The sequence below is a fragment of the Pteropus vampyrus genome, unplaced genomic scaffold (genome assembly GCF_000151845.1).
Source record: "Pteropus vampyrus isolate Shadow unplaced genomic scaffold, Pvam_2.0 Scaffold3, whole genome shotgun sequence".
Lineage (NCBI taxonomy): Eukaryota > Metazoa > Chordata > Mammalia > Chiroptera > Pteropodidae > Pteropus > Pteropus vampyrus.
The window spans coordinates 6584588-6599133 of record NW_011888784.1 but is presented as its reverse complement, the minus strand read 5'-3'; the positions used below and the strand labels follow the sequence as shown (position 1 = coordinate 6599133).

General features: G+C 46.6%; 1 protein-coding gene across 1 annotated transcript in view; it reads left to right on the top strand.

Annotated features, from left to right (window-relative positions):
• LOC111741298 (urea transporter 2-like) overlaps positions 1-14546 on the top strand; it is a 26764-nt gene that overhangs the window by 10176 nt on the left and 2042 nt on the right. Inside the window, exons 2-7 of the mRNA XM_023532069.1 lie at positions 15-62; positions 1041-1230; positions 4591-4719; positions 8702-8894; positions 12774-12921; positions 13951-14165. Of these exons, the coding sequence (XP_023387837.1) occupies positions 15-62; positions 1041-1230; positions 4591-4719; positions 8702-8894; positions 12774-12921; positions 13951-14165 (923 nt within the window). The remainder of the gene's footprint in view (positions 1-14; positions 63-1040; positions 1231-4590; positions 4720-8701; positions 8895-12773; positions 12922-13950; positions 14166-14546) is intronic.

Here is a 14546-nt window from a genome sequence, read left to right as displayed (position 1 = left end):
CCTCCTCCGAGCAGTGGGCTTCCTCACGGGCGAGATGAAGGAGTACAGGAACTGGCTGAAAGGTAGGCGGATGCCCCGGGAGGAAGTGGCTGGGTCAGGCCTGGGAGACAGCCTCCTGGGGAAGCCGCCTCTGCACTCACTCATGGTGAGGGTTCCCACAGTGGGGGTGCTCCAGCTCCGAGTTGACTTTGGGGTGGGCATAACATACCCTACTAACCTGAAATTCCCGTGGCTTGAGAATTAAATGCATTTTACTAATTTTAGTTCTTTGGAAATTCTTCACTCCTACATGGACTAGATGTAGGACAACCACTTAGCAACACATAAGCCATTTCCCAAACAGTCATTCCTTCACTTTTCCATAACCATTTATTATGTGCCAAGAAATATTGGCAACATCCTCTCCAATGGTCGAGAGTTCTTTCCTTTTAACATCTTCCTTCTCCTCATTTCCCGAAACTAAATGTTCCAACAAACACCCCCTAACCTTCTCCTCCCCACAGCTTTCCCCCACTTGTACAGGCTGTGCAGGAAACCAAACCAGAGAATGAGGCAGAATGCATGTCCCCTCTTCTCTAAACCTGGCTTCCTCCAGGCCTGACTCAATACTGATTTTCACAGCTAGGCTAAAATCATTTCTTTCCCAGCTTCCTTTCTCCAGACTGCTTTCTTTGCTGCTGAGACACCAGCCTCAACTGAGTCATACAGCACTACACAAAAGGAGTTTCCTTCCCTCTCCACCCCTTCCCTTGGACCAAGAAATTTCCCTTGGAATGCTCCTGGGGCCTCCTCGCCAACCAAGCCAATGGCTGGAATGGTGTTAAATTGGCCTCAGCTCGGTGCCTCATTCTGTAAGGCAAAAACTAACACCCACTATAGACTGACTGCCAGGCCACTCAGAGATGGGCTGGGTGCCAGGCTAAATGAGGGGAAATATCCTGGCTCATGCATCCTTGTCTGTCTTGGTTGCCACGCCAACCAGTAGTCCTGCAAGGAAGCATAGGTTGGACCCTGCTAATGGCTCTGCCCGTCTCTTTCAGATAAGCCATTGGCCCTCCAGTTCATAGACTGGGTCCTGAGGGGGACTGCTCAGGTGATGTTTGTCAACAACCCTCTCAGCGGGATCATCATCCTCATAGGGCTTCTGATCCAGAATCCCTGGTGGACAATTGCTGGGGGCCTGGGAACAGTGGTCTCTACCTTAACTGCCCTCATCTTGAGCCAAGACAGGTGGGTCCTTCTCTGTGTTGATCCTAGGTCTTGGAGCAGACAGGTGGAGAAACGTTTACTTGAGCGATCAGCTAACCCAAGGTCTTCTAAGTATCGACTTTGAACGAGTCAGTGAAGGTCCTTACAAAATTAAACCACTCCTATGCTCACAGCAAATGAAAGCACCAGGCTCCATTTGACTGTAGAGCTTTCTAGAATCACTGCCTCTGAGGCAGGTGCAGGGGACCACTTAAGCAGTTCTTCCTTCATGGAGCTTTCAATCTAGTTGAGAGGGATAAAGCTGACAGGCAAGAAATGTCTCAGAATAATACAAGACTGTATGTAATAGAGAGGTCATAGAAGATGGACATCACTAAGTGTTGGGAAGATGCCGGAGGCAGGCTTTGAGCTAGAAACATTGCATATGGGAGAGAAGAGAGAGGTGAGAGGAGGGGAGGGCAGTGCTGAGCCAGCATGAAGAAGGGGGAACAAACACGAGCCCCGGGAGGCATGGAGGCAGGCCTGGCAGAGGGCCGGTTCTGCTGGAGCTGGCGCACTGGTGGCTGCAAAGTCTGCTAACAATAACCAGCATTTTACAGAACTAGACCATTTCCTCCGACTTTGCCATATGTTATTCCAACAATTCTCAAACTTTTTGGTGGCCAGACTCAATCACCTGGGGTGATGATTAAAAGAACTAACTTCTTAGCCTTCCCCCTTCTCCTCCCACAGAGATATTCTGATTCAGTGGATGTAGGAGGTCATGTTTTAAATAAGATCCTCCTGGGTGCTTCTGAAGGTCAAAGAAGTTTGGAGATGCCCATATTCTTGATGTTTTTTTCAACTTTGGAGGCACCAACCCATTTATGGATCATAAACTAATTGTCAACGGCATTTTAAAAAATTAAAATAATAGAACAAAAAACATTAAAGTAATCCATATGTAGTAAAGGTAAACATTTATTTTGTGATTCTTACCACCACCTCACACGGCAGACAGTGAAGGTAAGAGGGTCCGCATTTTGCACATGAGAGAAGCGAGACCAGGAGGGTAAATCAGTCACATAAGATGCCACAGCCAGTGGCAAGGGGGGAGAGCTTGAGCTTGGAACATGGCCTGCGTCTTCTAAGCTGACGGTCAGTGCTCTTTCCGTCTCATGGACAGGGCGGGCAGCATGGCCAGTGGCACCATGGTGAACCGAGAGCAACAGGGCTAATCAGAGTTGGTTGTGTAAGAACCAGCATCACATTTCCTCCAGGTCCACCTGACATTCCAGATTCCACCGAGGCAAATGCACGGGTCAGCTTGCCTCCATGAAAAACTGCTCATGCACCTCTAAGGTGGCCTTGAGGGACCACTCTGCTTCTTGCTGTCTGGGAGGTCATTAGAGGTCAGATGGATGAGAAGCTAAATTCTTTTGGGTGTAGATCTGGGGTGGGGGGTGGAGATGAAAATTGGACTCTAGCTGAGATTTTGTGTCTCTCAACCAGTGTGTTCTCGATTTCCTGCTCCCACTTAGCTATAATCTCATGAGCAGCTGCCATAGAATTGGCCCCCTGACAGAATCAACTTTTGTCATACTGCTTCATCAGTGTTTGCTAAAACTCACCTGGGGCGAACCCTGTCCTGCCCACTGCCTCATTAGCTTTCTGAACTGAGGCAAGCACTTCCCCTCTCGACCCCATTTTCTTCATCTGTAAGATCCATGGTTCACCTTCAAAGAGCCCAAGTCGCTTCCTGCTCTGATAGTCTGATTTTCTGATTTTCCATCTGCCCATAACCTACTGATAAACTTGCCAAGCCATTCAGAGTCACTTCACAGACATCAGTTCTACCAGGGGAGACACAAAGCATGCCTCTTAATCCTCCCAAAGATACTGATTAATGCATCAGATACAAACCCAAACCCTCCCCTTCACCAATTGAGCATTTTTGCTTCTGCTTACCTAATTGTACTAGTTCTTCAAATCCCTCCTCTTCCAGGGAGTCGCCTCTGATTGCTGCAGTGTATTCTGACCCTTCCTTTCTCTCTGAAACCACGGAACACACCCCATTACTACTATATTGGATGGTTCTCTAATCACTTTCCGAGGCTTCTCTCGCTGGCTATGTTCTAAACATATTTAAGACAATAAGTCCAAAGGAAATATTCCATATTCTACTCCAGTGCCTAGACAAGATTTGAGCTTCACTGTTGATAGGTCAATACCATGTTCTACATCACAGGCTCAAGGCTCTAAGCGCCCTACACAATGTCCTTCCAAAGAGCCATGACTTTACCACCCTCCGCGATGAACCACTGACGCAGCCACATATCCTGGTCGTAACCTCCCCCTCAACGCCTCCCCCCACACCGCCCCCAACCACCACCCACTTTATTCCACGCCCACTGCCCCACCCTCACTAGCCTGGAGATTGTACTTTATGGAAAGTAACTCAAAGTCAGCGACACTGATGCCGCAGTGTCCTGAAGGATGTGGTCCTAACAAAGATCTCCATGGCATTGGGGTTGAACCTAATTTTCCATGTTCAGCGGTCAGAGCAGGGATGTAAGGCAATGGGTTTCCTTTAGAAAACCAACTCCAGAAGCCACCAAAGTTTTGGTAGAGAAGAGTTCTGGGAGGGGACACTTCACAGGGAAGGGTGGCTGTGGAAGCAACCCTTAAGTGTCCCCCAAGTTTTATCTCCCCCGGGTTCCCTTATTTTTATGCCTCCTACTCCAGCTACACCCAACCGCTGGGGCTGCAGGACCTCATCAGCATGGGCCAACCAGCTTTGCTCAGATTGCCTGAAGCAGCTGGTATTGAAACAAAAAAAAATTACTAAATTCTAACCAAACACAAATGGGAAAATGTAGAAAAAATGCAAACATACCTTAAAATAATGATTTTCCCAAAATAGGGGGTTTTGCTCCTCAGATAGATACTGTAGTCCCAAGGGGATTCTGAACTCCAATGGTCTCCCTTGAAGCCTGGTTCCTTCTGCCCCATATTGTCCTGGCCTCTCCCCTGCCCCCCGCCCCCATCTCTCTCTCTTTCACACACCACACACGCGTGTGCGCGCGCACACACACACACACACGCACAACTTCCCAATGTCACACCTCAGATTTTCCTCTACGTAGCAGTCTGAAACTCCCCTGAGAAGCAGAGGAGAGCTTAGATACAGAGAAGACAAAAGTGCAGAATTTAATTCTAGATCAGCAAAAGTAATCAATGTGTTGCACATGCACCTGTGCACGTATGTGTGTGTATGATCTACAAAGTTGCTGGCAGCTATGTCATTGCACAACATTCATTAAACAAACTGACTTTTTTCCTGTGAGTACCAGGAAGGAGAGACCACGAAATTCAAATGCAGATCAACTGTGTTTCACCCAGGTCCGCCATCGCTTCGGGACTGCACGGGTACAATGGGATGCTGGTAGGACTACTGATGACCGTGTTCTCCAACAAGTCAGACTACTACTGGTGGCTTCTGTTGCCTGTGACCTTCACAGCCATGGCCTGGTAAGGCGCCTCATTCTTTCTGCTCACAGATCCACAAGGCCCCGAGACAATCGTGTCTTACACCAGTGGGGACATGCACAGTTATGGGGCCCGGTGTCTTCATAGTCAGACTGGTTTGTCTTGAAAGACACTGTGAAAGTCCATGAGTTCACTTGCAACCCAAGAGGATCATTTTTTAATTTGGAATGACAGAGACCCTGTAAAGCAGCAAAGCAGCACATGTGGTTTTTATTCTTTCTTGAACAATAGATTTCATAATAAAGGCTAACATTTATTGAGTATTTCCTATATGCACAGTGCTAAGCAAAGTAGGGCTATTATTGTCCCCAGTTTTCAGAAGGGAAGACCAAGGCTTGCAGAGGTTAGTAACTTGTCCCCAGGTCATACTCTGTAAAAGCTATTGATGCCCTCATTGTGAACCCAGAGCCTGCACTATTAAGCTCCAGGCTATATGAGAATCATCTCTCCTGTGGCCCAACCAAGACCAAAAGCTGAAAACTCACTGCAATAGAGGCAGAGAACTTTGTTTGAACAGAACATCTATATCTAAAGCATGAGAAGAGAACCATCAGTTGAGATCTTGTGTAATGACCTCATTTTGCCGAAGGAATAAAAAAGCAAGACAGAAGGATATTAACAAACATTAACTTAGCACGGGGTGTCTTTGGCCCTTCACTCATGGGAGCCTTGGTTCACCTGAACGTGCAGTGGGTCTGTAGCTCCTGGGGGTGTCTGTCACATGCCTGCTGTCACACAGTCTGAGGTGAACCCATGTCCCCCAACCCCTGTACTCACCTCTTCTCAGACATGCTGACTGATTTTTAACATCTCTAAGAAGTAAATGTCTTTCTTTGGTTTCAAAGTCTGGCATTACCAAAAGCAGTTAGTTTAATTTAGTTTAAGTACTGTTCCATTACTTTTTAGTAGTGCTTGCAAATAAATTACGACATTAAGCATTCTGGGCAATTTATGTTTCTTCTTAGGGTCTCTTTCTTTCTTAATTTATCAGGACAAACAGTTAAAGCAGTCATTCCGTGGGGATTTCCTTAATGTCCCCCACAGGCCCCGTGTAAGGAGTAGGAGGACTTGCCTTCATTTGCATACATTTGGTTTATAACTACACAGATTAAGCCCCTGGCACAGCTCCTCAGCCACATTCTGCACTGGGTAGCAGTTTGTCTCCAGTGCCCCACTCCTACCCCCACTGCCCAATTTTAAAGACTGATCACCACTGAGTGCCCTACTCTGGACTGGGCTCTGTGCTACGACTCCAGTTGTTCACTGATCTCACGTTGTCCTTGAAATCCAATCCACGTAGTAGGTGTTAGTAGTGTCATTTTCCAGGTTTATCCAACAAACGAATATTTGCCAAGTGCCTGCTAGGTGCAGGGAGCATTCTAGATGCTAGGGAGCACTGTGAACAAGAGAGATCTCTGTCTTCTTAGAGCTGACATTCTTCTTGGCAAAGTTAGAAATAAACTCATGAATTAGTTAATTAAAAAGATCATGTCGAGATGTGGTAAGTACTTTGAGGAAAGCAAAATGGGGCAAATGGGATGGAGAGTGATTCTGGAAGTGGGTGGTCAGAGAGGCCATATTGCAGAAGGGACGTTTGACCTAAATGATAAGAAGGCACCTGCCATCTGAAGATCTAGGTGAAGGATGCTGCAGGCAGAAGCAATGGCACATGCTAAGACCTCCACCTGGAGAAGTATAATGTGTTCAAGAAACAAGACTAGTGGGGTTGAAACCCTGAAGGAGGAGAGGTGGCAGCAGGTGAAGGCAGAAGTAGATGAGGGTCAGGCCCCATACTCCTTGTAGATCCAGTAAGCCTTTCAATTTTTATTATAATTTTCATGGCAAGCCATTAACGGGTTTTAAGCAGAAGAGTAACAGGATATGGTTTAAATTTAAAGAAAGCACTCTGCTTGCCTTGTGGACAATATTGGAGGCACGGTTAGGAGACTGCTCAGTAACCCACAAGGGATGAGCGTGGTTTGGACAGGGTGACATCCACGAAGGTGGTACAAAGTGCTTGGGTTTGGGTATATCTTAAGGAAGGTAGAGGCGACAGGACTTCCTGAGAAGCTGTGAAGTATGGGGTTGGAGAAGGAAAAAAGACTCAGATACTCCAATGATTTGCCTGAGCACCTGAGTCGATGGGTAAGATTTGGAAAAACAGATTAGTGGCAGGAGACAGGATGCAGATTGAGGGTTCTATTTGGACATGTCAAACTTTAGACTTCCAAGTAGAGCGGTTGAGTAGGTAAGTGGATATGCAAATCCGGAACTTAATTTTATAGTCAAAATTTGATGGCAGAAGCATATAGAAGATATTTTTGTCCATGGGACTAAAGATATCACCCAGAAAGAAAAGATTTTTTAAAAGAGAGAGAGAAAACCCAAGACAGAGCTATAGGATCTTCTGATGTTTAGATGTCCGGCAGAAGAGAGAAAAAGGAGAGTTGAGAGAGAGCAGCTGGACGAGCAGAAAGAAAACTAAGAATGTGCAGAGTCACAGCAGCCCAGACAGAAGGCATTTCAATCCAGCCGGAGGGTCCATCAGGCAAATGCAGGGGGCAGGGACTGACCATGGATTTGGCAAGATAGAGGTCATTGGTGAACTGGACAAGACCCATCTCCAAGGCCCGGGGAGAACGGAAACCCGAGTAAAGTGGGTTTAGGAAAGAATGTCAGTAGAAAGCTTGCGGATAGCAAGGACAGACAATACTTTCGAGGAGTATGGCTGTGAAGGGAAGCTGAGAAATGGAGCGATAGCTGGAGCAGACACTGGATTAAATGGGGAGGATTTTTAGAGGTGGAAGGTATTAGAGTATGTTTGTATATCTTTGAGAGTGATCCAGAGAAAAAGGAGAGATTGAAGCCATAGGAGAGAGAGGAGAGAATTGCAGGAGTGAAGTCTTTGAAGCGGGTTGATTCCCAACATACAGGGAGAATAATTGGCCTGATAAAGGAGCAAGGACAATTCCACTCTGTGAAAAAGGCAGAGGGGCAGAGGATGTGGAAACAGGGCAGTCAGAATGTAGCTCTTACGGGTGGGAAAATGAAGCATTTCTATTTTCTTAATGAAGTAAAGCAAAGTGGCTAGCTGAAACTAAAGGGAAGCAGATGTGAAGATTGAGGCGAAAGGAGAAAATGTGAAATAGCTGTCTCAGCAAGTTGGAGGGTTAATTTGCTAGGGATACATGGTAGGCTTTTTAGGCCATCTTAAATGCCCAGTTGATACTCGCGGTCATTAATAAAAAATAGACCAATCTACTATATCATGTGATTTCACGTTTGGTCCTGCAACTGTAGAGTGTTAGGTGTCTAGGGTGTCTGGTCCCTTCAGAGGTAACTCAAGCTGAGGAATATGAATTACCTAATGTTGCTCACTCAACCTGTAAGTGTAGGTGAGACTTTGCACCCAGCTCCATCTGGCTCCAGAATTTATCTTCTTCCCAAGGAAGAGACCAAGAAGAGAGAGAACACAAACAACTCAAGGTCCCATTTTCACATGGTGGTTTCCAGAGTAGCTCCAAGTACTTCAGCTGAATCCAAGCCTGCATGTTACCTGTGTGCCACAGCAGCCTCCTCCTAAGAGGTCAGACATCCAAAGTGTAGTCATAGCCCAGGATAGTAGCCACTGCACACCTTGGTGTTCCAAAGGCAATATATGATATTTTGTAAGAATTACATTTTGTCTCATTTTCTAAGTTTAAGAAACAAGAAAATATTTAAATGATTTTATAAAGTTTCTATTCAAAACAAGTTATAACGATTAAAATTTTTTTTTCTCAAAGTGCAACCTTAAACACCTTATTCCCAACCCCAGATCAATGGACCACTAGGGTTCAACAGAGCCAGGAACGACTGCGCCAAAGAGAGGGGACAGTAGATGGTACTGTGGCCTAGAGCTTTTAAGATGGTGGAGACCTGAGAATGATCACGGTAATTAACCCTTTGTCTCTTCCATCTTCAGCCCAGTTCTTTCTAGTGCCTTGAATTCCATCCTCAGCAAGTGGGACCTCCCGGTCTTCACGCTGCCCTTCAACATCGCGGTGACCCTGTACCTGGCAGCCACAGGCCACTACAACCTCTTCCTCCCCACGAAACTGGTGCAGCCTGTGTCTTCAGTGCCCAATATCACCTGGACGGAGATCGAAGTGCCCTTGGTAAGTTACCCAATGGCAGATGAGTTGGAACCCCCTGATTCCACTGCAGACCTTCTCTCTAACTAGTTTGTGCATTACCCAGTCTCTCAGCTTCTCTGGGTGCATCGCCATAAGATGACGGGTCTTAAGGGAGAAGAGGACAGGAAAGGGTCACTGCCACCTCCATATGTTCTATCGACAAAACTTTACTGAAGACCTATTTTGTGCCGGCACTTTGTCAGGCACTGAGAACACATGGGGACAACAACACCCCTACCTTCGTGAAGCCTACACTCTACACAGAAAAAATAGATAATAAACAAGAGTACAGATAAGCGTTATGTTGATAGTATAGAATGATGGGATTGAGGAAGAAATATTACGTAAGATGGATAGTAAGGTGAAGGGTCAAGAAGCTAAAATGAAAGTTTAAAATTAGAATTTTAAAGATGTTATCAATAGAAGATGAGAGTGAATTTTTATGTGCTTTCCACATCAATGGTTTTCAAACACGGATGATTTTACCCTCCTGGGGACAGTAGACAGCATCTGCAGACATTTTTTAATTGTCAGGACTGGGGTGTATGGGTGTTACTGAGGTGTAGATGCCAGGGATGCTGCTAAACATCCTACAATGCACAGGGCACCCCCTCCCCATGACAAAGAATTGTCCAGTCCAAAATGTCAATAATGCCAAAGTTGAGAAACGCTGCTTTATATCCTACTATCGCAGATGTACATATTCATTTATTTTACTGATCTCTCGACATCAGAGATAAAAGGATATAATAGAAATCTAACATAAGATGAAATATATAGAATTGTAAGATTTGGGCCTTGTTAATGAACCTAGAGATGGCTAACATCTAACACTAAAGTAAGTTTATTATGTATCAGATGCTGTTCCAAGCCTTTATTAACTCATTTAACCCTCGTAATTACTGCATATTGTAAGTACTATCATTATCTCCATTTTACAGATGAGAAATCTAAGGCAGAGAGAAGGTTACTTGCCCCATGTCAAACTGCAGCTAATGCCTGAGCTTAAAACCCAGGTGGCCTGACACAGAGCCCGCGCTTTGACCCCCCACCCCCGTAGTCCATGAGGACCTGTACCCTCAGCTGGACAGACCACAGTGAGGCAAACCCCACAGCTTCTCAGTGCAGTCCACCCCGTTATTAGGTGCCTTTACGTGTTGGATTATTCTCTACATTCCTCAGAATTCTCCCATTATCTTTCACCCATTGGTTCTAGCTCTCCTTTTTAGAGTAATTCAGAATATGATTTCCATGATCACCTTTTGAATATTTGAAAACATAACCTACATCCTCAAATGTTCATGCAATCTGATTTCCGATCCCTCTCTCCCCAGCCATGCCCGTAGTCTAGATGTGCTTACAGCTTGGTACGGCCCCGCTGCTGGGTGTTCAGCTCTGCCACTCTGGGGCAGAGTGGACAGCTCAGGTCCTCCAGGGACAGGCACACAGTAAACCTAACCCTGTCAGAAAAAGAAAGGCTCCTGCCCTGACTGCAAACACTGCTGCCAACAGTGCAAACTTTTTTTTAAGTTTTTGTCTTTTTAAAGTTTTGTCTAGGGCTGGGGCTGCAGTGGGATCAGAGGTAGAGTTAGTGTCAAAATCCAGGAAAACAGAAAAGACGGAACCCTGCGTTTAAGGGAAAGCCCACCCTCTCAAATGGAAAAGGGCTGGGTTAGGAGCAGGGAGAAAACTAACGTTGACAGAATCTGCAATGATCAGCCATCTGGCAAATAAGCACACTGCCTTTGGGGCACAGACCCACTGTCCCTGAGCCCTACCCAAGAGGCATGGTCCGAGTGACAGCCGCAGTGACATGCAGCATTGCCAGAGAGAAAGGACCCCACCCAGCCTTCACTGTGAGGCTGTCCAGTCCAGGGCTGAGGGGAATAGAGCGGAGAGAGCCACAGAGAAGAGGTGCCTCTGGCTCGTCTGCAAAATCAACAGTCAGTAAGTGGCAGGACCCCAATCTGCATCCCTGGAGGCCCAGGCTCACCCTCTGAACTTCCCCGACATCACCACTCTGACAAACATCCAGATCTGAGTTCTGAAGAATCAGTGCCGTTTCTCTCTTTCTCTGTAAAACAATGAGGGGAGCAGCTTCCTTTTTGCTGAACCGGCACGTTGCCCGTTACTTGAGGATCAGGCATATGAGGAGGCTGGTGCTCAGTAAATTTCCACCACACACCTGACTGCCCTTCACACTCCGGGGTGTCAGCTGTGCCCCAGACAGCAGAGCGGAGGGGAGGGCGAGCCCCTCCAAGCCCCAGTTCACCAGGCTAAAATACGGGCCCCTGTGGAGGAAGCTTCATTCCAAACCCAGGCTCCATTCCAAGGCAGCTTGTCCCTCATTCCTCTCATTCTTCACTGTGTGGCCTTAAAACCTGTGTTCCCAGATGAGAAGGTGGGAGCTGGATTCCCCTCAGCATCCTGTGTTCTTCAGACCTTGGGAAGTCGTGGAAGAGTCACTGAGTAGATTTCCAGCCTGTTCCCCACACTGAAGTTGAGTTCGCTGGACTCGTACAAAGTGTTTTCAGGGTTCCTTTAAATAAGACCGAGCCCCCAACCTGTCAGTCTATAGGCTCTGACCCAAACAGTGCTTGGGACTTCTCAAACAAAGAAATTAGACTAACTTCAGAATTTAACCAAGTTCAAAAGCACAAAATTTTATCAAAGGGAGAAAGGTGATTAACTCAACATCTATAGTAGATTATCTGTAACTAATGTATTGGTCCCCAAACTGTCGTACATTAGAATCCCTTGGGGCACCAGTCACGTTCTCCCAGAATGTCTGGGGAGGAGCCAGGCATCAATATATATATATATATATTTTGAAGGTCATTAGGTGATTCCAACATAAACAAAGTTTAAAAACCACTGAGCTAATCAATACATAGTTATTAAGCACCTATTTGGTACCCAGCCATAGTGGATCCCTATCCACAAAGCAGTCATATGATCTGGTAGGGAAAAGAGCTTGCAGAACTTTAAAGCTGAAAGATTATCTGCTAAAGGCAGCCTCTTCATGGTCACACAAGGACCGTATGCAAAGCCCCTCTGAAAGCTGGAGCCCTCGACCCCTCAGGCCAGTGCTCCTCCTACCTTGCCAATCCCCCCTTTCCTTTTCACCCTCAAAGGATAACCTCAAAATGTAGATGATTCAGTTTGAGCCACAAAAAAAAAAAAAAAAAAAAAAAGGCCATCTGATGTCACTGCCAATTAATCATCTCCAATTCTAACAGGGATGGTTGGGTTTCCGGCTTTTCTCCAGCTGTTCTACACGTTACCTTCCTTCAATGCTAAGTGCTCCTTGACAGCAAGAAAAGTGCTTCCTCCTCCTTCCTGGGCCCCAGTCCCCCAGGTAGCACTAGTCTGCAGCAGCCACCAACAAACTAGGGTCAAGCTCAGAGGCTATAGCCTCGGTTTGGCCACCAGTGAGCTAGATGACCTTCTGTCTAATCATCCATCACAATGGCCTAGAATAGTTCCAATATTCCTAGAATATTTGTAGGATTTAAGAAGGTTTAGAAGAATCCCCTAGTGTCCTGATACTCCCAATGGCAGTCCGGTCCCCTCAAAGCAGAAGCCATGTGACCCTCATAAGCACCCTGCCTGACCCCGGTGTTGGAGGGCTCTGCTTGGCATTGCCTGAGGGATGCTCAGATGCCTGCGAGGAGATGGAGTGAGGAGCTATTTGTTCCAGCTCCTGCCCTCCCATCTTCTCTCACAGGCTAGAGGGCACAGCCATCCTCCTGTTCCACCCCATTACCCATCCACCATCCCCTGGAATAGCTCAGTCCTGGCCCCGAGGTCTTTGCGTTATCAGTACACACTCCGGTGATCTAGACTCTGTTGACTTTGCAGCTGCTACAAGCCATCCCCACCGGGGTCGGCCAGGTGTACGGCTGTGACAATCCCTGGACAGGTGGCATGTTCCTGGTGGCTCTGTTCGTCTGCTCACCACTCATGTGCTTGCATGCGGCCATTGGCTCAGTCGTGGGGATGCTAGCAGGTAAGACAGGGCCCCTCTGGGCAGCGATAATTTTCCTGAGGTCAGCCTCCCCCACACACGGAAAACATCCTAGACTTACTGTCTTCACTGGAGTTTTTAAACACTTTCAGGGGTAGAGACTTACTTTTCCCTTTCTTGGATCTCGAAAGAGAGCAGATTGTAGGAAGAGGACATGTGGAGAGAGGCAAAGGGAATGAAGACTGATTGGCCTGCAAACTGAGTCCCTGGGACTGAGGAGGGGAAGAAAGGGGTGGGAGCAGTAGCAGAGCAGGCAGGGGCATAAGCGACCCAACACTTTGATAGCTAAAAGGAAAATTAGAGTTAGCTAAAAAAAAAAAAAAAAAATTCCTCAAAAATTGGATTGCCATTTGACAAATCTGATTTGATATTTCTACATATATGTCTATGTATGCAAACGCATTTACCTATGTATAGGTGGACATAGAGTCAGAAATTAGGGTTGGAGTCATTGGGAATAGGAGCCTGTTGACTTATTCCAACATTTTTCAAAAATGTCTTGGAAGCAGAACTTTAATAAGACTTATTTGGGAACAACTTCAAACATCAGAAAATTACAAAATTAAAAGTAGCACAAGAGGCATTCATAAATTCACCTACTGTCCACTTCCTACCCCATCTGTTGTATCATTTCACTATCTCCGTGTAGCTACATACTTTCCTCTCAACCTATTTGAAGCAGAACATCTTCAGTTGAAACCTTATTTGCTAAAAATGCAGCCGCTCCAGCTCAAGGAGCGGGGAGAGTCTGAAGGCCCAGCACCACGGCCTCCCCTCACCCTGGAAGCACTTCTGTGAGAAATCTTTGGAAAACAGCTCAGAAACCACTCCCTCTTTCCATTGTTGGTTTCCTGAGACCAGACACCATTTGTAGAGGCTCCTTGGATGGGTAAGGACAGGCCATGGGGGAAACAGCCAGAGTAAGGCCACCCTGAGTCCCAGCACCGGCCACGAGGTGGCCTTTGTGCTGTGACCCAGAACCAGCCAAAAGCACCACACCTTGTCCCACAGCCCTGACAGTGGCCACGCCCTTCAAGATGATCTACACAGGCCTCTGGAGCTACAACTGCGTCCTCTCCTGCATCGCCATCGGCGGCATGTTCTATGCCCTTACCTGGCAGACGCACCTGCTGGCCCTTGTCTGCGGTGGGTACTGGGGAAAGCTGACAATCAAGTCACTCTGCTATTCCTTCCTCCCCGCTGCCCTTGATGACATGAAGTTCATGGTGACCGCTAATCAGTTCTGAGCATCAGGGATAGAAGGACCAGTGCCTTGGATCTTTAACACCTGGGGGACTTGAGCTTTCTCTTCTGTCGGATGGAGTCACAAAAACTATTACTGTTGTTATATTTACACGGCATTGGAAATTTACGAGAAAATCACACATACATTTCCTCATGTGCTAGTAGTGGCAGCATTCTTGCTCCCAATGAGTCCTCATTTGATAACTATCGGTAGGGCACCACTAAGTGCCAGGCCCGCGGAAGACACAGTGGCGACCAAATCCTCTTAGAGACATGGTCTAGCAGAGGAGAAGTCGTTGCACAATTATTAAGGTTGTGAAGTCTAAAAAGATTGTTGGAAAGGTCTAGTGAGATGGTCTATG